Below are 27,132 nucleotides of genomic sequence, written 5' to 3'. Positions count from 1 at the left end.
CAGGAGTCCGAGACCAGCCTGGCCAACTTGGTGAAAACCATTTCCACTAAAAATAAAAAAAAATATAAAAAATAAAAAAAATAAAATTAGCTGGGCATGGTGGCAGGCACCTATAATCCCAGCTACTCGGGAGGCTGAGGCAGGAGAATCGCTTGAACTCGGGAGGCAGAGGTTGCAGTAAGCCAAGATCGCGTCACTGCACTCCAGCCCGAGCAACAAGAGCAAGACTCTGTCTCAAAAAAAAAAAAAAAAGTTTCCCTTACTTCCTTTAAGAGATCACCTAGAAGAATTCCAGCCTAGAAACAAGCCCATATTTGACTCTGGCAAGGTGAAGATGTGAGGTCAGTGCCCTGGGCCAGCAGCATAAATGTGACCTGACCCACACACATGCTCTGAGGTCTGGAACAGGAAGCCACCACCGGCCCTAAGAGCCACAACAGGGAGCCTCTCCCTGCCTCCCATCACTGCCAAGAATGCTAGCTTCCCCAAGATGTGCTGCACCAAGGACCAGCACTATGACAGGCAGGGTCTGGCTCCAGGGTCACAGAGCCACAGCTCTGAGCACACAGGCCCCACTGCAGGGGTTCCTGAGTGCCAGGAGTGACCATGATTCGACACCACCGAGGGCTTGAGACCCACCTCAGAGGTGGTTTCTGCCTCTTCAGCATCTCCCCCAGCCCCAACTTCACCTGCCTGACCAGAGCTGCCCTCTAGGGACCTGCAGGGTTGGATGCCAGAGGAGTGGGGAACGCAGAGAGGCCAGGGTCATGGTGGGGGGATGATCTAGCATGGGCTGCAGAGGACAAACAGGCAGGGGACGTCCTCACCTTCGGAGTCCAGGGCCTGGATCTTCAGCTCCAGGGGAGAGTCCTCCAGGTAGAGCTCACGGGTGGTAGAGACGATCTGGATGTCATGGATGAGGTCCACAATGGCATCACAGCGCAGGACCTGGCCTGTGGCTGGAGGAACCCCAGGGAGGGGTCAGCACCAAAGACAGTCCCCGCCCCTGGCTCCACTTCCAAGCCTTGCAGGCTTACACTCTGGCAAAGACCACAGTGACCACCAGCTTCACCCTCAGAAGCCAAGCAGTTGCCTTGCACACAGCCCCACTGAAAGTTAACAGGGACTACCAGAAAGGAAGGGCTGTGGGGGCCTTGTCACCACCCATTCTGGCTTTTCCAGCAGGGCACCAGCATTTAAAGCTGTGGGCAAGGAAAACTTAGTTTCGTTCAGGGTGTAACCATTTAGTGAAGTGACAAGGGTTATAGTATAGTATGACGAGTTCCCATCCCAAAGACGAGAGCCCTGTCCCTTCACTGAGATTAGGGATTACGCTGGTGGTTTTTGGTTTTCACATATGCTGGTGTTTTTATAAAAGACTATCAACTATAGTACAGAAGGGGCTGGTGGGCACACCCAGAGATTTTTTTACTTGCTCCATAAATAAGGTATGTAAATGGCATTACCTGGGGAGCCCTCAAGTGTAAGGATAGCAGCAAGAGATACAAAATTGTTCTGACCATTCTTGAGGTACCATATAAAAATACTTGTGCACTTTAGTGTGGTTTTCTTGCACAGCAATACAGTCCCATGCATGAAAAGCCTTAAAAGTATTCAAGGTTGGCCAGGCATGGTGGCTCACGTCTGTAATCCCAGCACTTTGGGAGGCCAAGGCAGGTGGATCACTTGAGGTCAGGAGTTCAAGACCAGCCTGGCCAATATGATGAAACCCCATTTTTATTAAAAATACAAGAAAAATTAGTCAGGCATGGTGGCACATGCCTATAATTCCAGCTACTTGGGAGGCTGAGGCAGAAGAATTGCTTGAACCCGGGAGGCAGAGGTTGCAGTGAGCCAAGATCACACCACTGCACTCCAGCCTGGGTAACAGAGAGAGACTCCATCTCAAAAAATAAAAATAAAAATATTCAAGCCTGTGGCCCAGAAAAACTGGGAATTTATCTTAAGAAATAATGTAAAAGAACTCTAATTTGTTCTCTATATAAAAACATTTATTTTTATATGTAACACTGAAACAAACATCTGAAAACACTCTAAATGCCCAATAGAAGGGAATGCTTATAGGACAACCTCCTGTTAAGAATATTATTTGGGCCAGGTGTGGTAGCTCACACATGTAATCCCGCCACTGTGGGAGGCCAAGGCAGAAGGGCTGCTTGAGCCCAGGAGTTTGAAACCAGCCTGGACAACAAAGGGAGGCCCCCAACTCGCCACAAAAAATTTTACAAATTAGCTGGGCATGGTGACATGCACCTGTGGTCCCAGCTATTAAATACTTGAGAGGCTGAGGCAGGAGGATTGCTTGAGTCCAGGAGGTTATGGCTGCAGTGAGCAGTGTTGGAGCAACTGCACTTCAGTCTGGGTGACAGAGTAAGACACTGTCTCAAAACAGCAACAAAAAAAAGAGAATATTATTCAGCATTAAAAATCATTGTATGGGCCAGGTGCGGTGGCTCACACCTGTAATCCCAACACTTTGGGAGGCTGAGGTGGGTGGATCATGAGGTCAGGAGTTGGAGACCAGCCTGGCCAACTTGGTGAAACTCGTCTCTGCTGAAAATATAAAAATTAGCCGGGTATGGTGGCGCATGCCTGTAGTCCCAACTACTCAGGAGGCTGAGGCAGGAGAATCACTTGAACCCGGGAGGTGGAGGTTGCAGCAAGCCGAGATCGCGCCACTGCACTCCAGCCTGGGTGACACAGCAAGACTCTGTCTCAAAAAAAAAAAAAAAAATCATTGTATGGTAAAATGGAACATGTCCTATAATCTAAGTAGTGAAAAGCGTGATTGAAAATTATATTGTTGTTGTCAAACTACTTTACAACTAATATAATAAATTAGATATGAGGAAGGAAAAGAAGTGATTTCATAGATTAGGACAACTGTCATAGTAATGAGTTGATACCCATTAAGAGTTATTTAGGTAACAATAATTTAGAGATTTAGCAAGCCAGCCTCCACAAAAAGGAACGTGGTACAAAGTGCTGGCACAAGTCCTGGGATGGGTGTTGCCTGCTGGGTGCCTGTCTCCTGCCTGGGTGTCCTGCCACCCAACAAGAGAAAGCCTTGCCATGGGCTCAGGTAGCCTCTGGGACCCTGGGTCTCAGTGGGCGTTTCCCTGTCTCTGGCTCCCACCGGGGATCACACACAGCACTCAGCCCTTACTGATGTCACACACAGCACTCAGCCCTTACTGATGTCCTCTGCGAAGAGGATGCTGGTGAGGCGGGCAGGCTGGGTCAGGCGGGCCTGCACCACCGCCTTCTGGGAACACTGCTGCTCGTCCAGGCCCAGAGGCTCGATGCTGGCCACTTCCGGCCGGGTGGACAACCTGCAGTGGAAGAAGACAGCATTTACTCTCTGGAGCTGCACTGCAAGGCACAGTGGGGTCCAGACAACAGGCTGTGGCTCCTGTCTAGGGCACAGTCCTGGACCCAAAGACAGAAGTGAGGTGGGCCGCCTAACACCAGCTTCAAACCCAGAGACGTGGAGCCCTGCCAAGGCCTCTCCAGTTAAGACCTCCACAAGCTGAGGGCTCTGGGCCTGTGCACATAGTCCGCACGGAGCAAATCAAACAGGAGACCTCAAACTTGGAAATGACCTCAAGGTTCAACAGATGGCCACCGTCCAAGACTCCTGCAGATGTGGGAGTCGTTCAGTACCAGCAAGAAAGCTGCTCAAGGGATCCCATGAGGGACACGTTGCACAGGGAGGGGCACAGGCAGGCATCTCGACCGACCTCTAGCCCAGGCCTGGCACACAGCAGGCTCCAGGCATCAGCTTCCAACCCCAACGGGTTTCACTAACCCTGGGGATCACTACTTGTAATGATAACCACGACCATGAGCTCCCAGTGCCTGCGGAGTGGATATGATAGCCACAGTGGGGAGACAGACAGATAAACACATCCACAAATGAGCCCAGACGTCTGTGGGCCAATTTCCCCGGGGAGAATAACAGGAATGTGTGGGGAAAGCTATCTGCTGTCAGCGCCTCAGTTTCTCATCCATGGCCCAGGATAACTGCCCCAGGCCCAGGTGAGAAGGGGACGAGAGGCAGAGCACAGCAGACTCCACATTGAGCATGCCCAGCTAGCACGTGCTGTCTACAGACAGGCACTCAGGCCTAGTGTACAGGGCCTCCAAAAGAATGCCACGCAGGACCTGGGGTGAAGCAGGGCCATGGGAAGCGGCCGGCCATGCTGCCCTCAGGAGCTTATAGTGTGACCAAGACCCCAGGAGGGGCCACTAAGCCGTGCCTGGTGCTTGTCTCTCGGGGCCGCACCCAGCACAGCACCAGACATAGAGCAGACACTCCAGGGTCTCTGCATCCTCCCTAACTTTGCCTAAACTCACTGGAACATCCACAGCCGCGAGTATTCTGAAGGAGACTTGTCAGAAACTGCCTGGTGTCAAAAAGCAATGGTGCGTGGCCAGGTGCAGTGGCTCATGCCTGTAATCTCAGCACTTTGGGAGGCCGAGGTGGGCAGATCACCAGAGGTCAGGAGTTCGAGACCAGCCTGGCCAACTTGGTAAAACCCCATATCTACTAAAAATACAAAAAATTAACCAGGCTTGGGCCGGGTGCAGTGGCTCAACACCTGTAATCCCAGCACTTTGGGAGGCCGAGGTGGGCGGATCACGAGGTCAGGAGATCGAGACCACGGTGAAACCCCGTCTCTACTAAAAATACAAAAAATTAGCGGGGCGTGGTGGTGGGCGCCTGTAGTCCCAGCTACTCGGGAGGCTGAGGCAGGAGAATGGCATGAACCAGGGAGGCGGAGCTTGCAGTGAGCCGAGATTGCAACACTGCGCTCCAGCCTGGGCGACAGAGCAAGACTCCGTCTAAAAAAAAAAAAAGAAAAGAAAAAAAAAATTAACCAGGCTTGGTGGTGGGTGCCTGTAATCCCAGCTACTCGGGAGGCTGAGGCAGGAGAATGGCTTGAACCCGGGAGGCGGAGGCTGCAGCGAGCCAAGATTGAGCCATTGCATTCCAGCCTGGGCAACAGAGTGAGACTCCGCCTCAAAAAAAAAAAAAAAAGGCAATGGTGCGGAACACACCCAGGCAGATGTCCCACTTTCTGGCTGGATGCCAAGTGTCCCTGGGCCAAGCTGGCACAAGGCCCCTTCTAACACACCTGAGCATGCCGACCACTCCGACACCACCTGGCCACAGTGGGCTGCAGCAGGAGGCCTGCAAATGGACCTTGGAAGTTTACGGAAAATGAGCCGCACCCATCAGTGAAGGAAAGCAATCTACATCCCGGAGGAAGTGTCTATGGCCCCTTGTGGATTTCTTCCAGGAAAATAGCACGGCAGAGTCGAGGAACACAGCAAAGCAGGCACAAGCACACACAGGAGACAAGAAGCAGGTGCCTGTGAACCCGGCCCACGCCCACTGGAAACACTCCATCCAACCATCCAACTGCTGACAGCCCTAGGGCCCTATGGTGTTTTTCAAAGGGCTTTAAACTTCCCACACACAAGTACACAAAAGAGAGTGTGGAAACAAAGACAAATTAGAAAATTCACACGGGGCAGTAGAGGCTAACGAAACTCAACAAATCCTGGGTCCTAGATTCGATCTGGGGGCAGAAAAAGGAGCCTGTACTTTCTACTGAATTTTGCCATAAACCTAAAACTGCCTTAAAAAAAAAAGTCTACTCTGCCAGGTGCAGTGGCTCATGCTTCTAATCCTAACACTTTGGGAGGCTGAGGTGGGAGGATCATTTGAGCCCAAAAGTTCGAGACCAGGTTGGGCAACAAAGTGAGACTCCATCTCTACAAAAAACATTTTTTAAAATTAGCCAGTTATGGTGGTGTGCACCTGTGGTCCCAGCTACCTGGGAGGCTGAGGTGGGAGGATCTCTTGAGCCAAGGAGTTCAAGGCTGCAGTGAGTTTTGATTGTGTCACTGCACTCTGCTTGAGTGACAGAATGAGGCCCCATCTCAAGCAAACAAACAAGTAGAATAAATGAATAAATATAAAGAATAAAGAAAATAAAGTCTATGTGGGGGGAAGAGAATTCATCATTTCCCACTCCTGCCTTTAAAAACACTGTGGTATATATCATTCAATGGCCCCTGGGAACTGGGATCTGGGGTCCTGGTCTGGCCTGTAATCCCACACCCTCTCCTAGCCTCTGTCTCCTCAACAAAATAGAGACAACCACTCTTTTCTTGCTTCATAACAGCAGTGTATTAATCTCAGACACAGGCCCAATAAATGCAAACAGAGCTCTTCCTACCCAAGTAAAAGAAGCCTGAAATTCTCCTTGCAAAACTCCCCAAGCTCTTCCCTGGGCTGCCACTGAGATGCCCGGACAGCCCGCAGAGCCCAGCTGCAGTCACCATACCTTTCATGTCCATGTTGCAGGACTACATTAAGGACCCATACAAGCCTGAGATAGCCCTGCACAACAGACGTGTAACATAGGCCATGTTTTCATTTTCCGTCAAAAAAAAAGTAACAAGTGAGATTAATTTTTAATAAACCTTGTTTTTTAAAGCAGTTTGAGATACATAGCAAAACTGAATGGAAAGTACAGATTTCCCATACACGCCCTGCCCCATGCATACATAACACTTCCCTCAACATCCCCACCAGAGTGGTGCATTGGTTACAATGGAGGAGCCTGTGGTGACCTCATAATCACTCAGAACAACTGCAGCTGACATGAGGGTGCACAGTAGGCATCCCATGTCCTGTAAGTTTGGACAAATGGATAACAACCCACACCTGCCATGGCAGTATCCTTCAGAACAGCACCACTGCCCTAAAAGTCCTCTACACTCTGCCTATTCCTCCCTGTTTTTAAATCCCTATTAAAAAGTCATATTTTAAAGAAAATATGTGATTTACCCCAACACATCCTAAATATCATGCTTCTGACATGTAGTACTGGCTGCATTTTCAGAGCTCACAGTCACACGTCTTAGTCTGTTGGGGCTGCCATGACAAACATCACAAACAGGGTTTTTCCAACAACAGAAATTTATTGCTCACAGTTCTGGAGGCTGGCAGTCCAAGATCAGCTGGCATACTGGGTGTCTGGTGAGGGCCCGCTTTCTGGGTCATGCCTGCTGTCTTCCCACTGTTGTCACATGGCAGAAGGGGCGAGGGAGCTCTCTGGGGCCTTTTGTATAAGGGCACTAATCCCAACCATGAGGGCCCCACTCCCATGACCCCATCACCTCCCAAAGGTGCCACCTCAAATGCCATCGCCTTAGGGATCCTCAAATGCCATCGCCTTGGGGATGAGTTATCAACGAGTCTGGGGGGACACAGACATTCATTCACATGGTGAGTGGTTCCAATGCTGGCCTGGCTCTGAGCCCTGGTCTCCTGGTGGAGGGCCGTGTAGGCCCAGGGCTCTCATGTCCTGGGGTCTCTGTGGACACCTCCGACCCATGCCCAGGCTCTACTTGGGAGGCAGCGGGTGCTGAGTGCTCGTGACCTTCTTAAGAAAGTCCTTTCTCTCAGCACTCAGGGCTGACGACAGAGCCTGGGGGAGAGAGAAAGCAGCCTGGCCTGGCCTGGGAAGGCTTGCCTCAGCCATCTAAGGCGGCTCCCACCCCTCAGGCCCCAGGGCCTGGGGCTTGATCCCTGCATCCCCTCTTCAGCTGGCTGAGCTCTGTGCATCAGGAGTGAGATTCCGTCCTCCCAGGGCTTCCTCACAAGCAGACCGGGCCACGTCCGGCCTCTGCAGATCCCCGCTCCCCTGGGGCCTGCTCTCTCTGGGTCAGGACCCACATCAGAAGCAGGGGCAGCGCATCCCAACACCTCCCGGAGGCTGCAGGCAGCTCAGCCTGGTTTTCCTGTGACCAGTGTGAGTGTTCCTTTCAGTTATCTGACTTCCTTCCCGGGCATTCTGAGCCCACCCATTGCTTTGGGCATGTCTTTAAGGGGCACAAAAGAACCACAATAGCCACCAATTCCGTCCTCATCTGTAAGGCAGGGCCCCCACCCACCCTGCCTTCCTCACAGGGGTGTGTAATGCTGGATGAAAAAGCACAACACAAAGTGTCTGCTAGAGAATTACAGAGGGAAAGGTTTTCACCAAACTCAGAGAAGGTGGAAGTGGAAATGGTGGGGGCAGTAAGGAGGAATTCACTTTTATCCAGAAGGTTTCATTTCTTTAAAAAAGATTGGAAACCAATATAGGTTGTTACACTGGCTAATTCTGATGATAGGAATATTGGTATTCATTATATTATTATTTCTTTTCTGTGTTATTCTAACTTCTAAACGAAAATATCTTCCTCCTAATGTTAGTTGTAACTTAGAGAACTACTGCTATGTCCTCATCTTACAGATCGGTAAACTGAGGCTTAGGAAAACGGGACTGGTTTAAGGCCACGGAGGCCAGGCTAGGACACAGGGGTTCCAAGCCCAAAAGCAGGATGCTTTCTGCTATCGGGGCCACGCAGAAGCGCCCTCCCTCCTAAGGGCTGTCTCTGCACCTCACAGCTTTCCAGGATGGGCCTTAGAAAAACCCTATAGGTGTCCCTATTCAGGTTGGCTCTTTCCCAGGCTGGGAATGAAAGAGCTGGCCAGTAATGTGCAAGTCAGGAATGTTTCTGTTTCCAGGATCTGGGGAGAGAAGAATTACATCTACATGGAGGGAGGGTGGGTAATTCCTCACAGACATGTTAGTTGATCAAACCAACCCAGGCAAAGAGAGACAGGGAGTGCAGGAGGAGATAAGAGAGGTGAGGGCAGGCAGGAACAGCTCGTTTCTGGAGAGCACTGAGATATCCAAGGACTGTTTTTAATTAAAAGTGTGCTGGTGGAGTGTGAGGATTAACTTTACATGTTAACTTGACTGAGCCACAGAGTGACCAGATATTTGGTCAAACATTAATCTGGTCATTTCTCTGAGGGTGTTTTTGGATAAGATTAGCATTTGAATCTGTGGCCTGGGTAAAGTAGATGCCCCCTAATGTGGGTGGGCCTCATCCAATCAGGTAACAGCCTGAACAGAACAAAAGCCTGAGCAAGGAGAATTCCCGCTCTGGGCCTCACAGTCATCGAGTGGGGATGTCAGTGTCCCTGCCTTCAGACTCGAGCTGAAACACAGGCTCTTCTGGGTCTCGAGCCTGCTGGCCTTCAGACTAAAACTAAACCATCAGCTCTCCTGAGATTCCAGCTGAATGCAGCTCTTAGGACTTGTCAGCCTCCATAATCATGTAAGCCAATCCCTTATACTAAACCTCTCATATACATATGAGGGGGGTGTGTGTATAAGATATATATATATATAGGCTATATATATAGCCTATTGAATATATGTATATGAGCTATATATATATATGATATATATGTCCTATTGGTTCTGTTTCTTCAGAAAACCCTTACTAATCAGGGAGGGTATAAGAAATGAGAAGGGCAACTGAGGAAAAAGAAGGGTACCATGTATCAGGCCCAGAGCTAAACACTTCTATTTATCACTGAATCCTCCACCAGCCCTATATGGGAAAACCAAACTGAGGCTCAGAGAGGTTAAGTAATTTGCTCAAAGCCACACAGCTGTCAGCAGCAGGGCCAGCTATCACAGCTAGGCCTGGGTGACTCCAGATCAGATACCTCTCCCATTCCAGGAGCATTTTCCTCAGGATATGACACACCCACCACCAGTTTAAATGATGCACAGATGAGCTATTTTTTAACAGACTCATTATGCATTTTAACTATTACATATTCATTTAAGTGTTTTAGGAAAAACAAATATACCAAACTCATGAGCTCATAAATGTTAATACAAAAGATAATGTCTATGTTTTTTAAAAAGTGAGTCATTTTGAAGGAAATGTTCAGTAAATTCTAGTATAGGTAGTATATAAAAGCAGCAACATTTTAATCGTGGCAATGAAGTGACTGCAGTCCCCACCACCCACTACTGAGGCACACCTCGGGGAAGCGTGGGTCCAGGGAAGAGGGGAACCGAGCCCTGCAACACCAGCCATGCCTTCCCTCTGGTACGGAGTCTGATATAAGCTGCCATTCTCCAATTTCTGGGAGTACAGGGGCAGGGCAACGTCCTACACTGATATCAGGAACTCTAAACACCAGACAGGCCTCTCCCTGGTTGGCTGGGACCCACCGTGAGGAACAGAGGAACTGCTGGAAGAGGCACATGGCTACAACAGCTCACACAGTCCCTGACTGGTACAGGCTCTGGGCCACAGGTGGCCCATGCAGCCGTTCAGCCCATACTCGAAACCGGGTCTGGAGACACAGCATTCAAGGACACACAGGGCCTCACTAAGCAGAAAAAGCAGGGTCTGCACATAGGGCTCACTGGCTGAGATGCCAACACTTTCATCTGCCACCCACTGAAGCTGGCTCAGCCCGCTCATAGCCCAATTCACTTGGATTCCACATCAGGTTTGGCCAAAGAAACAGAGACCAGTGACTTTTCTGCGGAAAAGCCCTCCCCTGCCCATCCAGTCTAAACGAATAGCCACTCCTCTAAAAGGACACTTGGTCCTCTTGCCTGCACACCTGTTGTTCTTCCCTACACCTCAGCAGGTGGGCAGCATGTCTGCCCCACCCTCCCACTCACCAACACCTCCGCCTCACACCCCCCCACCGCCCCCCCCCGCCCTGCAACACATGGCAGGCTTCATAGCTGGGAGTGGTGCATGTGGCTTTCCCAGGGACCCCTCGTGCAGTGCAGCAAGTAGCCCTCAGTGATGGGGACATGTCTCACTCGATTCTCTCATCTGTTGGTATGTGTGGAATGGGAGGTCATAAGACAGATGGGTGCTGCCACTCACCAGCTGCGTGACCATGACCAAATGAGCTAACCTCCCTGGGCTGCCACATCCTCATCTGCACAATGGGAATGAAAATAGCACCTATGCAAAGCACTGGGCTGGGATAATATATATAAAGCTCTTGTCACAGCTCTCAGATCTAGGAAAAAGGAGGGGGCTCCCAAATGAAGGAGTTGTGGTCCTGCAATGTTTGGCATGATTCTGACCACAAGAACTTTGCTTTTTAAAGAAAGGAGAAAAGCTGGGCGAAGTGGCTTGTGCCTATAGTTCCAATTATGCAGGAGGATGGCTTGAGCCCAGAAGTTCAAGGCATTGTGATTATTACTGCTTGAACCTGTCCTTCCTCTTCCCTGAAGCCTGACCCTAAAGCCCTAGGGTCAGGGCCCTCCTCACAGGCCTCCCAATGACACTACCAAGGCATCCTTAAAGCCTGAATCAAAGATTCAGGCCCAAAACAGGGTTATTGGCCCAAGGTCGCACTGCTGGAAAGAGCCTGAACCACCTGCCATCAAATCCAACCTCTGTTCCGAAGCCCCTGCCTCCCACTCCTCTCTCCCTCCCAGCTTCCCCACCTCTGTTCCTCTGCTGATGCTGGTCCCTCCACCTCATATGACCTCCTGACCCACAGGTATGCTGTCCAACCTTCTCTGCTCACCAAACACGGCAACTCTTCCATGGACTGTCCCTATCTGCATCACCCATGCCCCTCCTATCAGCTGCCATGGCACCGCTGGTCCTCCTTGGGGTCTCTAAGCATTCATCCACTTATTGAAACCATAAATACTGGGCTATTAGTGATATTTAAGGTAGTGTTCTAGGTGCCAAGGACACAACTAAGTACAGACTACACATTAACCTCTACCTTCACGGAGCTTTCACTTTAGTGGAAGGAGAACAAGAATAGACAAAATAAATGAGTGAAGATGGGATCTTAGTAATGGCTAAGGACTGATAAAATGGTGGGAGGACAAGGGCTGCCATCTTCCATGGACACTCAGAGGAGGCATCACTGAGGGGGCACTGTGCGAGCAGAGACTTTAAGGACAGGCAGGCACGGATTCTATCAGGTGTGGGTGGTGAATGTTCATCCATGGAGACAAATAGATGGCTTTTCTTCTTTATTCTGTTAACATGGTAATTACACTGATTTTTTTAAAATATTGAACCAACATTGCATTCCTGGGATATGCCCTACCTGGTCATGATATATTAGTCTTGTTTATTTTTCTGGATTTGATTAGCTAGTATTTAAAAAAATTGTGCTTTTGGTCTGTGGGATTTTTTTTCTTATAATGCTTTTATCTGGTTTGCAATGAGTGTAATGTTGGCCTCATAAAAGTGAATTAGGAAACAATTGCTCCTTCTCTCTCTCCTGAGAGTCTGTAAAGAACTTGTATCATTTCTTCCTTAAATGTTTCACAGAATTTATAGACAAGGCCATCTGGGCTTAGAGTTTTCTTTACAAAAAGGTTTTTAGGCCAGGCGCCGTGGCTCACGCCTGTAATCCCAGCACTTTGGGAGGCCAAGGCAGGCGGATCACGAGATCAGGAGTTCAAGACTAGCCTGACCAACATGGTGAAGCCCTGTCTCTACTAAAAATACAAAAATTAGCCAGGCATCATGGTGTGCACCTGTAATTCCAGCTACTAAGGAGGCTGAGGCAGGAGAATCACTTGACCCCAGGAGGCAGAGGTTGCTGTGAGCTGAGGTCACACCACTGCACTCCAGCCTGGGTGACAGAGAAAGACTCGGTCTCTAAAAAAAAAAAAAAAAAAAAAAGGTTTTTATCAAATGTACCAAGTGGAACAGAGGCATGAGGGCTGCATGCTTTGCAAGTGTTTTCAGAGCATCCCAAAAGCTCCGTGCAGCAGCAGGTCTCGTGTGCCCACCTGACGGCTGTTGAGACGGAGCTCTGGTGCTGTCACACGGCCAGGCTGCCTCCTCAAAGGCACCTGACTCTGTTCTGCTCAATGTCCTCCCTCATCACACCAGCTCCCCTGCCCTTCCCACAAACAGCTGTCAACAGGCAAGCAGCCGACCTGTGAATGTCATTTCTGTGGGGGACATGTGCTGGGTTTGGGCTGCCCAGCCTCCACATACCTCCCGGTAACAGCACTCAATTTTTCTGTGGGTGCCTGTCTGCTATGGTCTGAATGTCTGTGTCCCCCCAAAATCCCGATGTTGAAATCCTCACCTCCGAGGTGATGATACATGTTAACAGGTGGGGCTTTTGGTGCGTGATTATGTCACGAAGTCTGAGTCCTCATGGATGGACTAAGTGCCTTTATAAAAGAGGTCCCACAGAGCTGCTCATCCCTTCCCACCATGCAAGGATGTCGCAAGGAGTGGGGAGTCTGAAACCTGGAAGACAGCCTTCACCAGAACCTGACCATGCTGGTACCATCTTGAAACTTTCATTTATTCTATGCTTTCTTATGTGTCAATCACAGAGTGAAACATATCATAAACATTTCATTTGCTTCCCAACAATCCTATTAAAACCCCCATTTGATACATGAGGAATCCTTTGCATGGATGTTAAGTGACCTTCATGAAGCCACATCCCTAGACACGGGCCTTAGTGTAGTTTAGCTCAGAACTCCTGGTCTGGACACTCTCCTGCTCCCTTGTGCTAGGGTACATGGAGTTCAAAACAAGGCCACAGTCCTCCCACCTTTACCTGGTGCTGCCTCCAGACCCAAGCAGAAGATGGCTTTAACATCCACCTGAATCAGCCCCCACCTCCAAATGTATCCTGAATACTAATTTTTTTTTTTTTTTTGGAGATGGAGTCTCGTTCTGTCACCCAGGTTGGAATGCAGTGGTACGATCTAAGCTCACTGCAACTTCTGCCTCTTGGATTCAAGCAATTCTCCTGCCTCAGCCTCCTGAGTAGCTGGGACTACAGGTGCACGCCACCACGCTGGCTGATTTTTTTTTTTTTTTTTGTATTTTAGTAGAAATGGTTTCACCGTGTTGCCCAGGCTCGTCTTGAACTCCTAAGCTCAGGCAATCCGCCCGCCTTGGCCTCCCAAAGTGCTAGAATTACAGGTGTGAGCCACCGCACCCAGCTACTACTGATTTCTTTTTTCTTTTTCTTTGTTTTTTTTTTTTTTTGAGACAGAGTTTCACTCTTGTTGCCCAGGCTGGAGTGCAATGAGACATCTCAGCTCACTGCAACCTCCACCTCCCAGGTTCAAGTGATTCTCCTGCCTCAGCCTCCTGAGTAGCTAGGAAAAGGCATGCACCACCATGCCCAGCTAATTTTGTATTTTTAGTAGAAATGAAGTTTCTCCATATTGGTCAGGCTGGTCTCAAACTCCCGACCTCAGGTGATCCGCCCACCTTGGCCTCCCAAAGTGCTGGGATTACAGGTGTGAGCCACCGTGCCTGGCCAATACTGATTTTTGAAAGCACCATTGGGCCAGGCATGGTGGCTTATGCCTGTAACCCTAACACTTTGGGAGGCCAAGGTAGGAGGATCACTTGAGACCAGGAGTTTAGGACCAGACTAGGCAACATAGTGAGACCCCATTTCTATTAAAAAAAAAAAAAAAAAAAAAAAAAAAAAGGCCGGGCATGGTGACTCACACCTGTAATCTCAGCACTTTGGGAGGCCGAGGTGGGCGGATCACGAGGTCAGGAGATTGAGACCATCCTGGCTAACACGGTGAAACCCCGTCTCTATTAAAAAATACAAAAAATTAGCTGGGCATGGTGGCGGACGCCTGTAGTCCCAGCTACTCGGGAGGCTGAGGCAGGAGAATGGCGTGAACCCAGGAGGTGGAGCTGGCAGTGAGCCGAGATGGTGCCACTGCACTCCAGCCTGGGTGACAGAGCAAGACTCCGTCTCAAAAAAAAAAAAAAAAAATTAGCCAGGTGTAGTGGCATGCACCTTTAGTCCCAGCACTTTGGAAACCAAGGTAGGAGGATTGCTTGAGGCCAGGAGTTTGAAACTAGCCTGTGCAACAGCGAGTCTCTAAAAAAAAAATTATAAATAAAAATTTTAAAAATTAGCTGGGCGTGGTGGCTCACATCTATAGTCCCAACTACTCTAAAGGCTGAGGCGGGAGGATCACTTGAGCCCAGGAGTTTGAGGTTATAGTGAGCTATAATTGTGCCACTGCACTGCAGCCTGGGTGACAGAGCAATAACCTATCTCAGAAAAATAAAAGTACTACTGAAGTTTTAAAACCCAGCTGAAGGAAACTGGGTAAACCAACAATCATCTGAAAAGGGTGGCGCATTTCCCCAGGCACCTGAGAGTGAGTGTGGTTCTGGATCTGAGGCTGGTTTTGAACATAGCTCTGCCACTAACCAGCTGTGAGGCTCTTGGACCCAGGCTCCTCATTTCTACAGTGCAGTCATTCTTGCCAAAGGAGTTTTTTTAATTGTTCATTTTTAGGATTAAGTGGGGGCATAGTATGCAAAAGGATTAACAGAAAAATTGGTTCTTTCATTTTGGCTCCCTCTGTCCATGCCCCGTCACCACCCCCACATCTCCTCTGCAACACTGGAAGCCCCTGCCTCTGGACCTGCAGGCTTTGGCCAGGAGGGGCAGTTGCCTAGACACCTGCACCTGCCGACGGCCCCTCCCCACCATCAGGCTCCTCTTGGTTGGACACCCGCCCTAGCCCAGTCACATACAGGTACCACTTGTATTCATTTATTTACTTATTTATTTATTTGAGACAGTTTCACTCTTATCACCCAGGCTGGAGTGCAGTGATGCAATCTCAGCTCGCTGCAACCTCCGCCTCCCGGGTTCAAGCGATTCTCCTGCCTCAGTCTCCCAAGTAGCTGGCATTACAAGCGCCCACCACCACGCCCAGCTATTTTTTTTTTGTATTTTTAGTAGAGATGGGGTTTCGCCATGTTGGCCAGGCTGGTCTCGAACTCCTGACCTCAGGTGATCTGCCCTCCTCGGCCTCCCAAAGTGCTGGGATTACAGGCATGAGCCACTGCATCTGGCCAGCCACTGCACCCGGCCTAATTTTTTAATAGGATCTCACTCTGTTGCCCAGGCTGGAGTAGAGTGGTACAATCATGGATCACTGCAGCCTTGACCTTCTGGGTTCAAGCAATCCTCTTGCCTCAGCCTCAGGAGTAGCTGGGACCACAGGTGCCTGTGCCACACCCAGCTTTTTTCTTTTACTTTTTTTTTTTTTTAAGTAGAGACAGGGTTTCACTATGTTGCCCAGGCTGGTCTTAAACTCCTGAGCTTAAGCAATCCTCCTGCCTCAACCTCCCAAAGTGCTGGGATTATAGGCATGAGCCACCACGCTCGGCCCTTTTCTTATTATTGTTTTAAATGGATTCTTCTTTACCAAAAAATTACTTTAAAAGGAAACCTTGGCCAGGTGTGGTGGCTCACACCTGTAATCCCAGCACTTTGGGAGGCAGAGGAGGGCTGATCACCTGAGGTCGGGAGTTCGAGACCAGCCTGGCCAACATGGCGAAATCCCGTTCCTACTAAAAACACAAAAATTAGCCAGGTATGGTGGCGGGTGCCTGTAATCTCAGCTACTCAGGAGGCTGAGGCAGGAGAATCGCTTGAACCCAGGCAGCAGAGGTTGCTGTGAGCCAAGATCTTGCCACTGTATTCCAGCCCAGGCAATACAGCAAGACTCCATCTCAATTAAAAAAAAAAAAAAAAAAAAGGGACACTGAGGCAGGTGGATCATGAGGTCAGGAGATTGAGACCATCCTGGCTAAAATGGTGAAACCCCGTCTCTACTAAAAATACAAAAAATTAGCTGGGCATGGTGGCAGGCACCTGTAGTCCCAGGAAGCTGAGGCAGGAGAATGGCGTGAACCCAGGAGGCGGAGCTTGCAGCGAGCCGAGATCGGGCCACTGCACTCCAGCCTGGGCGACAGAGTAAGACTCCGTCTCAAAAAAAGAAAAAAAGCCAGGCGCAGTAGCTCACGCCTGTAATCCCAGCACTTTGGGAGGCTGAGGCGGGCAGATAACGAGGTCAGGAGTTCGAGACTAGCCTGACCAATATGGTGAAACCCCATCTCTACCAAAAATACAAAAATTAGCCAGGCGTGTTGGCGCACGCCGGTAGTCCCAGCTACTCAGGAGGATGAGGCAGAAGAATCGCTTGAGGCCGGGCACAGTGGCTCACGCCTGTAATCCCAGCACTTTGGGAGGCCGAGACGGGCAGATCACGAGGTCAGGAGATCGAGACCATCCTGGCTAACACGATGAAACCCCGTCTCTACTAAAAATACAAAAAAAAAGTTAGCCGGGCGTGGTGGCGGGTGCCTGTAGTCCCAGCTACACGGGAGGCTGAGGCAGGAGCATGGCATGAACCCAGGAGGCGGAGCTTGCAGTGAGCCAAGATCGCGCCACTGCACTCCCGCCTGGGCGACAGAGCGAGATTCTGTCTCAAAAAAAAAAAAAAAAAAAAAAAAAAAGGAAACCTTACACACTAGTGTAAATAAGAATCTCATAGCATTTGCCATCCATCCAGATGACTCAAAGCAGTGTCCGTAAGTCCTGGGGGGAAGCTGCTACCTACAAAGACTCTAGGCGTCTGCCTGTTCTCTTGGGAGACAGGCAAACATCAAAGAGTACAATGAAAAGACGGTGTAGGCCAAGGCCAGAGCAGGAGAAAATAGGGAGTTACTATTTAATGGGTATGGAGTGTCCATTTGGGAAAATGAAAGAGTTCTGAAGGTGGACGGTGGAGGTGGCTGCACAATTGTGAATGTACTTCATGCCACAGAACTCTACACCTAAAAATGGTTAAGGAGGTCAATTATGTGTTATATATATTTTACCACAATTTAAAACAAAAAAAATCGGCCGGGCACAGTGGCTCACGCTTGTAATCCCAGCACTTTGGGAGGCCGAGGTGGGCGGATCACGAGGTCAGGAGATCGAGACCACGGTGAAACCCCGTCTCTACTAAAAAAAATACAAAAAAATTAGCCGGGCATGGTGGCGGGCACCTGTAGTCCCAGCTACTCGGAGAGGCTGAGGCAGGAGAATGGCGTGAACTCGGGAGGCGGAGCTTGCAGTGAGCCGAGATTGTGCCACTGCACTCCAGCCTGGGCGACAGAGCGAGACTCCGCCTCAAAAAAAAAAAAAAAAAAAAAAAAATGTAAACCACATATGGACACCAGAAAAAAACTTTTATTTTGAGGAAAATTAAAGGAGTGACAGTGAGTTTTGAGTGAATTTTTCTCATTCTCACTGTCGCATGAGGCCCCACTGGCACACAGAATGTGCTGGCGTCTGGCAGGCACTGCTTTTGAGGGGGTGCTCCCCACTCTTCACAACACAGGAACAGGAGGCGGGCAGGCCATAGGGGAACTCAGGGACCTGGGTCAGGCCAGAAAGCAACAATGAAAAGAAAAGAGAAGTGAGAGTTGCACAAAGAACAAGGATGGGTGAGGGTGGTGGATGACACAGGCCACCTCCCATCCACCTGCAGGGTCCAGCCCCTAACTGTGCCCAAAGGCAGGGTCTACAGAGCGGAAGCCACCTTGTGGGGCTGACAGAGCTCAGGCAGAGTGGGGGACCCACAAAGGAAGCAGGAAGAAAATCACCCAAGGCCCAGGTCAACCCAGCTCCACAGACACTTCCTGGCACTTCCCTGCTGAGGGCCTGGTGAAGGGAGTTGAGCAAGGCCTGGTCTAGCCCTGCAGGGGCCACAGCTACAGACAGCCCTCAGGGGCCGGGGAGAACAGGTCCCAAAAACCAGGCCCAGTCTAACCCTGCCCAACATCTGACCTGACATTCTCCTTCCTGTCTCCTAACCACAGCCCACAAGGTCCCACATGGCCCCGCCTTGCCAACCTCTCCACCCTCCCTCCCAGCCCTGCTGCCCTGGCCAAACGTGCTGCCTTTGCGCACTTCTGACAAGCTCCATCTCTCCTCTGGGCCTTTGCACTTGCTGTCCCCTCCAACTCAACCCCACTCCACTCCTAGTTCGACTCCCAGGAGGCTTATGCTGAGCGACCTCCCCAAAACGCATTCCATGCCTTGCAGTTCTGTTTCCTTCAGGACTTACTCCTGCCTCACATGCATCCACAGATCTCATCTTAATTAACCGTTTAATTCCGGCAATCAACCGTGAGTCCCTGAGAGCAGGGCATCTCCTGCTGCTTCACTGTCACATCCCAGGACCTCAAGTAGTGCCTGGCTCACAGTAAGAGTCACAGACAGGTGGGTGTGGTGGCTCACGCCTGTAATCCCAGCACTTTGGGAGGCTGAGGCAGGTAGATCACAAGGTCAAGAGATCTAGACCATCCTGGCCAACATGGTGAAACCCTGTCTCTACTAAAAACACAAAAATTAGCTGGGTATATGCCTGTAGTCCCAGCTACTGGAGAGGCTGAGGCAGGAGAATAGCTTGAACCTGGGAGGTGGAGGTTGCAGTGTGCCGAGATCGTGCCACTGCACTCCAGCCTGGCAACACAGTGAGACTCCATCTCAAAACATAAAAAAACAAAAAGAGTCACAGACATTTGTCACCTCTTATTCAGTGACTCTCCAGCCCTCCTGGGTGAAACACATGTTGTCCATCAGTGCTTGTCCCCTGGTGGTCAGGCAGGACGGGTCTTCACCATGTGCCCTCTCCCAGGCCCTGCGGGAGCTCTGGTATCTCCACCCCACCTTCTAACTGCCAGAAATGCCATCAAATAGGCCCAGATGATAACACAATCGACCAAAGCCTGCGACTCTAAGGCCGGGCATAAGAAAGGAGACAGAGATTTGGCCTAGGTGTGTGGGGATGCAGCATGCACACAAATCGAGTGGTACAGGGGAAAACGCTCTCAACGAAGAGGGCAGAAGTACAGGTGTGGGCTCAGGGAAGGCCAAATGAAGGAGGTACAGAAGAGCAAACTGGGGGCCTCCCGTCGAATTCAACTCCCTCTGTTGGGTTGTTTCCACTTTGTGAATTTTTTATTTTGACTATGGGGCAACTTCTTACAGGCCCTGTTGCCTCACCTGTGCAGTTTCCAGCATGTGACCTGCCGACCTGCCCCTGTCCCAGAGGCTCAGGGTCCCTGAGCCCAGAAGAAGCCAGCTAAGCCAGATGACACTCTGGCCTGGCTCAGCGTGCATCCCTCACTTTCCTGCCCAACTTCACCCACGAAGGCCTGTGAGGGGACTTGCTGCAGCTTCCCCTGCTGGGGCAGGGAGAGGGACCCAGGACATCCATACGCAAGGGTAGTGCTGGCCTCTGGCCTCCCACAGTCACCCCTCAGCAAAGAGGGACTCCCCAGGGGTCATCTGAGCTGCCTGGGGTACAGCACGCTCCAAGGCCAAGCTCCATGGCATAGGGACCAGTGCCCTCCCTGGCCCTGAAAAGACTCCCATCTGCCTGTTTGAGAATCCTTACACCTGTAACTGAGAAGTGCCCCAGACCACATAAGAGAGGGTGTACCCTGGTGCAGGACCAGGCCTGGCACACACATTAGATGGCTCCAAGGTGCCCAGGAGAGACTGTCAGGGGCAGGAAAGGAGAAGTCTGTGCACAGCTTGGCATGGCGGTCACTGTGCGTGCTGTGTCTGGATGCTGTTCACCAGGCAGGTCCACATCCCCTCCCCACCTCAGCCAGGGGAGCTGCAGGTCGTAATTCAAAACAGAGTGTCTCCGCCAAAGGCCTGGGAGGTCGCACAACATCCCCTTCCCCAGGGGAACCAATGGCTGCCTGACAGTGGGTACAAAAGCTCAAAGCTTGGTCTCTTTGCCTGAAGGCAGGACAACCTGCAGGCAGCCTCTCTTCCCTACCCAGCTGCCCAACAGAGCACTTTCTCTGTAAACCTAGGGCAGCAGAATCCTGCCTCAGGCTCCACCCCTGGGAAACCAATCTGAGCCACTCACTTTCTGCAAGACAGGGCTCCCCGCTGGAGCACCCAGAATACCCTGGGACTCAGTGGCAGGGAAAGAATCAATGAGGAGGCAACTTCAACCCAGCAGAAAGGTGCTCAGACGCGGAGCCCTCAGGAAGAAGCAACAGAGCAGTGCTTAGGCTTCAGTGCTAGCCAGTGTTGGCAGGGGAGGAGGTTCCTGAGGTGCCCAAATAACCAGGTTCAAGGCAATGTAAGAAAGGAGCTAAGAGGGGAAACATAAGTGACCGAAAAGAAACCAAAATGCTGCCTGTGATTGTATTACAGCTGGAAGATTATGGCATGATTTCTTTTTTCGTCTGTTCTCCCAGTTTTTGATATAAGGTCGTTTTGTATATAAAAGGATACCTTTAAAAGAAGCAAATGAAATATACTTTATGGAACACTTTCAAAAATGCAAAATATCTAGAAGGAATCAGGAACTTGTCACAAAACCAGTGCTGGCTGGGTGCAGTTGGAGAGACTCAATTAGAGCCTGGCAAATTAGCCAGAGGCTGCAAGTCCCCAGGTCTAATGGCATGGGACAGGGAGGGGTCCCAGCAGCTCCTGCTCCAACTCAGTGTCCATCGCTACTAGACTTCCCAGAGATCACTTCCCCTTCTGGGGCTCAGGTTTTCCTATACGAAACACAGGCTGTTTAAACTAGATGACCTCTAAGGTTCCCCTGGCCCTAAAACTGTCCAACTTTGATGCTATAAAATAAAAAAATAGGAAAAGTAAACATGAAGCTGTTGGCTCAGGCACACACAGTGATTTCTGTAAACTTAGAGCTCAGCTGCAAATTCAAAGGATGTGCAAATGTTCCCACAGGGTCTGGCAGAATTCTCGTTTTCTTTTTCGTCTGAGACTTAACAATGAACTTTCTGGATGAAGAGGTAATATTCCTCCCAGGTTTAGAGGACTGTGGATATATGTCTATAGGCCAGCTCTTAAAATCTCCAGGGGAGATTCTTCAAAACTGCAGCAATAGATGACTACACTAGGAACAGCACTACTAAAAATAAAGAAAATATTCTCAATGCTTGATTGACAAAATGTCTTCCTGTTAAGTTAAGGGGGAATCACAATCACCAAGCACCTCTGAGAAGACACTTTGGAAAGCAGTACACATCTGCAGTCACACATCTGCAATACAAACTACAGATCAACGCCAAACACGTTATAAGGTACTTAGCACTTCTCTGATGCATCAGAGATTAAGAATGTTTTTTCCCTTTTTCCTACCAAGTAAATTAAAATCCACCAACACCCTTCAGCTCCTCTCAGAAAAGAAAATGATGTTGGGGGGAAAAAGTGTTGTTAGTTTAGAAAAAGAAAAAAAGTACAGCTATAGAATCTCAGAGAAAGTAAGACACAAATATATCCAAAGGGAGTCACTTGAAGCCAGCTGTTTTTAATAACCAGTTTCCTCTTTCTTGCCCACATACTGAGAGGACAGACAGCTTCAACAAGAGAATGAGCATGAATCCCCGCCACAGTATTGACTAACAGCTGATTCTTCCACACAAGACAAGGCCTTAGACTGGGATACAGAAAACCTAACGCCCAAGTTCAGCCTCTGACATCAGGCCAGAAATAGGAGCCTCCAGGTGCATAAAGCACTAAAACCAAAATGCAATGGGCTGACCTAGTACGTCTTGATTTCAGGAAGGAGACCTTCAAAAAAGAAATAGGGCAGGCTGGGTGCGGTGGCTCACGCTTGTAATCCCAGTACTTTGGGAGGCAGAGGTGGGGGGGATCACTTGAGGTCAGGAGTTCGAGACCAGCCTGACCAACATGGTGAAACCCCGTCTCTAATAAAAATACAAAAATTGGCCAGGCAAGCCAGGCATGGTGGCTCATGCCTGTAATCTCAGCATTTTGGGAAGCTGAGGCGGGTGGATCGCCTGAGGTCAGGAGTTCCAGACCAGCCTGGGCAACATAGTGAATCCAGAGCTCGAGACCAGCCTGGCCAACATAGTGAAACCCCGTCTTTACTAAAAATACAAAAAACTAGCTGGGTGTTGTGGTGGGCGCCTGTAATCCCAGCTACTCGGGAGGCTGAGGCAGGAGAATCACTTGAACTGGGGAGGCGGAAGTTGCAGTGAGCCGAGATCGCGCCATTGCACTCCAGCCTAGGCAACAAGGGCGAAACTCCGTCTCTTAAAAAAAAATTAGCCAGGTGGCCTGCACCTGTAATCCCAGCTACTCGGGAGGCTGAGGCGGGAGAATAGCTTGAACCCGGGAGGCGGAGGTTGCAGTGAGCCGAAATCGCACCACTGCACTTCAGCATGGACGACAAAGCAAAACTCCGTCTCAAAAAAAAAAAAAGAAACAAAAGAAATGGGGCAAATAGTGCAAGCAACAGAGAAAGCTGGCTGGTCTGAGCTTCGGGCATCACACTTACATACACACACAGACTAATACTCAAACAGGCTTAACACACACATGTCCAGGCTTACACACATGGGTCTGTCATGTGGTCACACCCCGTTCTGCCTCAACCTTGACCCAGTCTTGAAACAGAAATAAAGGGAGCAACTAATGAGTATCCTGGGGGTGGGAAGGGCGGAAGCCCATCTTTTCACCCCTAGCAGGGCTGGGCTGGGAAGCTGAAGGCGCTCAGTCGCGCCCATGCAGCCTTGCCAGGGGCAGGAGCTCCATTTCCCCTGGTCTGCAAAATGGAAGGGCTGGACCGCTCCGCCCTGTCAGTGTCGGTCTCTGGTTTCATGGGTCCCTGTGGTTCCACAGGGTCACATTCCGCAGCCGACCCCTTGGAGAATTCCCAACCCGAGAGGGAGGGTGATAGAAATGCCCTGAGCATCAGGACCCGCGCCGAGGCAGCCTGAGGGGAAGCGCCGGCCTGCCTCGTCTCACTTCGCCTCTGTAAGGCGGCCCCTGGGCTTCCCTCCAAAACTCCTTTCCTCCAGGGTCTCCGTTCCTCCCCGCGACGCTAGGCGCTGCGCTTCGTCTCACAGACTCACTTCCCACGCCAGGGCGAGGGCGGTCACAGACAAACCCGAGCCAGGGTCCTATACGCAAGGGAAGTGCGGCCCAGCGGCCCCGGCGCCTCCTCCCGGGTCAGGCCGGCTCGGGCCCTGCGGTCCCAGACGCCGCTCCCCAGGCCACCCCTCCTCCTGCACAACCCAGAACACGCGGGTCACGGCCGCCAGGCTGCGCCCGCTCTGCTCGCGCCTCAGCGGCGCGGAGGCCCGGACGGCGCCATGACATGAGCAGTGGTGGCTACCCGCGCGCACCCCCGCCGCTCCGACCGCCGCAGCCTAGCGCCCAGCGAGAGCGCGCCGCGCACCTGCCGGCTCTGCCGGCCTCCCGGCGCCCGCCCAGCCTCTCAGCGCGAAAGCCCAGCCTGGCCCACGGCGCCCGCGCGGCCTGGCCGCGCGCCTCACCAGCGGTAGCAGCCCTCCGAGGCCTCCAGCGTGAAGTTAACGCGCGTGGCCCGCGTGAAGGGCAGCAGCACTTTGGGGATGTTGAGCTTGGCCGCAGCGGCGGAGGGGCCCACCGCCAGCAGCACCGACAGCGTCAGCAGCAGCAGTCCCCGGCCCCGCGCCGCCATCCTCGCCGCGCGTCACCTCCCGCGACCCTGCGCCCGGCCGCCCGCGCCGCGCAGTTGCCCTCCGCTCCCGCCCGCGCGCGCCAGGCCAGCAGGTGATGAGCGCGGGGGCGGGGCGAGGGCCGCCGGCGGCGGCAGCTTCCTGGGCCCGAGCGCGGGAACTCTGGGGGCCGAGCTCGCGGCGACCCACCCCCAGCCCGGCCTTCGCGCAGGGACGCGAAGCTGGGGGATGGGCGCGCGCCCGGGCCCCCGGAGCTGAGGGAGAGGGCTTGGGGCGCGCCCGCGGGGACCCCTAGACCCTAGAAGGCCCAAGGGGGAGCCCCCGGGCGCCCCGCAGCACGCATCTCGCCCTGGTCTGTGCCCCTGGCGGTGGAACCAAGCCGCCGGCTCTGGACCTTGCGCTCAGGCCCGGACCCACGGTCAGCAAGGAAGGGACACATGCCCCAGGACATTTCAGATGCAGAAAACCGGCGCCTGCCTTGTCCCAGCCCATGCTTCCCAGAAAAGGGACCCCGGGCTCGCAAAGGGAAGCCACCTGCTGAAGCGCTGAAGGCCCCGGGGCCCGCTCCCCCTCGACCCCATCACACCCTTTCCACAGAGGCCTTAAGATCCCCATTTCTCCAGGAAAAAACCGGTTGAATGGCCCCCAGATCACTCAGCCAGAGAGCCCCAAGCTCTTGTCCTCCGCACTGCACCCCCTGCGGAAGCCATTAGAGGTTACCCATAGGTCATTTAGGGCGCCAACGCTGCCAGAGCACAACCCCTTCCACAGCCCCCACACCCACAAAAGAAAGTTCAGCACCGCGGAATCCACCCGCACACCAATGGAAGGCCTTAGATTCCGCGCTGTGCTCTGTGGCTTTTAGCTGTCTTTGTCGTGAATTGCATGAAGGCATGCGTCAGCAGGCACCTGACTGCTTGGTGTCGCTAAAATATGAATCTAGCCTTGCAGAGAAGGCCCAGCCTAGCGGGAGGCCATGAAAGGGTGGGGTGAGGGTGCACCGGCCGGCTGTGTAAGGAGTGCAGGAAGTGGATGCTTACTGTAACCAAGAAGACACACAACGATGCCACTGGGTGACCAGGAAGGAGAGGATAAATGTCAGAAAGGCTCGGAAGGCTTTTTGGAGGCGGCGGCCCCTGGGTTGGGCATAGACAACGCACTGGGCTTTAGCGAGGCCCGCATAGGCTGAGCCTGCCCCTCAGGGATCATGGGGCTTTTGGTTGGTGATGCAGGGTGTTTGGGGTCACCCTCAAAGCCTGAGGGCCCTAGAGCAGGGAATGTGTGTGCTGGGGGAAATCTCTGGAGATCCCAGAACTAAGGGGGTGAGGGTCGGCCCTGTGTGGAACCAGGTGCTGCGGGAGGGGAATTCCAACGGGCTCCCTTTGAAGAAACAAAAAACAGACTTGTGCGGAAAAGGCAGCCTCAGAGTGGGTATTTGTGAGGAAGTCTGTGGGTGTCTTCTGAGTTGCACAAGATTGATTTGTTTTCCAACAGGTAATCCAGATGGTTGAAACTTAGGCTCAAAAGGGTTCCAAGTGAAAGTGACTCCTCTCGCTCGCCATCACCTAATACTCTTCCCTATAGGCAATGTTTCCCACTTGAGTAAACATCCAGGGAAATTTTATGCATAAACAACCATATATATATATATAAAATATGGCACACATACCCATACATGCACACACATATGTATATATGAAATTTGGCACATATACACACATATACGTATGTCTTGCCAGGCAGGTAAATCTCACTCTTGGACATTTATCCTAGAGAAATGAAAAGTGATGTTCCCACAAACACCTGTACATAAAATATTCATAGCAGCTTTATCAAATAGGCCCAAACTGGAAACAGCACAGAGGTCCTTCATGGGTGATGATTAAATACTGTGGCACATCTATGCCATGGAATATTATTCAGCAACAAAAAGAAATGAACTGCTAATACATCCATCTTGGATGAAGCTCCAGGGAATTATACTGAGTGGAAAACAAACACCACAAAAGCACAAAAAGTTACATACTGTATACTTGCTTTTATACAAGATTCTTGAGATGGCAAAATTATAGAAGTATAGAGCAGGTGAGTGATTTTGGGGTTGGGGTGGCACGGGGTAGGAAGTGATGTGGCTATAAAAGGTCAACATGAGGAGTCCCTGGGATGGAAGTGCTTGGTGGCTTGACTGTATCAATGTCCATTTCCTGGTTGTGATATTATCCCATAGTTTTGCAAGATGTCTACTAGCGGAAACGGGGTAAAGGGCACATATTATAGCATCTCTCTTATTATTTGTTACAACTGCATGTAATCTACAATTATCTAAAAAAAAAGTTTAATTACAGAGACAAAAAAAGAATCATACAAACAGGCCCAGCAAAACACATGTGAGTGGACACAGCTTGCTAAACAACTACGTTTCAGGTGATTTAAGGCAATCAGGAAATTTTCCCAGCTGAAAACAATCCATGGAAGACAACAAAATGGAACGGGTGCGGTGGCTCTCGCCTGTAATCCCAGCACTTTGGGAGGCCAAGGTGGGCAGATCACCTGAGGTCAGGAGTTCAAGACCAGCCTGGCCAACGTGGCAAAACCCCATCTCTACTAAAAATACAAAAATTCGCCAGACATGGTGGCATGCATCTGTAATCCCAGCTACTGGGGAGGCTGAGGCAGGAGAATCACTTGAACCTGGGAGGTGGAGTTTGCAGTGAGCTGAGATCGCGCCACTGCACTACAGCATGTGGGACGAGAGAAACTCCATCTCAAAAAAAAAAAGGCAACAAAATGATGGGTAAAACATTTTCCATCTGAGATTTTATCCCTTTACGTTGTCCTTAAACTTGTCCCCAGACCCCATTTCACTTGCCTACAAACCTGGTATGGGATGGTATCTGGGGCCAAGCCAGGGGT

At 51.1% G+C, this 27,132-nt stretch overlaps 1 protein-coding gene across 1 annotated transcript in view; it reads right to left on the bottom strand.

Moving 5' to 3' along the window:
• NUP210 (nucleoporin 210) overlaps positions 1 to 26,774 on the bottom strand; it is a 111,143-nt gene extending 84,369 nt beyond the window's left edge. The window contains exons 1-3 of the mRNA XM_030801683.1: positions 24,055 to 26,774; positions 3,217 to 3,353; positions 828 to 959 (exon numbers count right to left, since the gene is read on the bottom strand). Coding sequence (XP_030657543.1) covers positions 828 to 959; positions 3,217 to 3,353; positions 24,055 to 24,221 — 436 coding nt within the window. The 5' untranslated portion in view covers positions 24,222 to 26,774. The remainder of the gene's footprint in view (positions 1 to 827; positions 960 to 3,216; positions 3,354 to 24,054) is intronic.
• Positions 26,775 to 27,132: the final 358 nt, after the last annotated feature.

This window comes from Nomascus leucogenys, chromosome 21 (assembly GCF_006542625.1).
Source record: "Nomascus leucogenys isolate Asia chromosome 21, Asia_NLE_v1, whole genome shotgun sequence".
Classification (NCBI taxonomy): Eukaryota; Metazoa; Chordata; class Mammalia; order Primates; family Hylobatidae; genus Nomascus; species Nomascus leucogenys.
The sequence above is the reverse complement of the archived record's forward strand: the minus strand, read 5'-3'. Positions and strand labels throughout refer to the sequence as shown.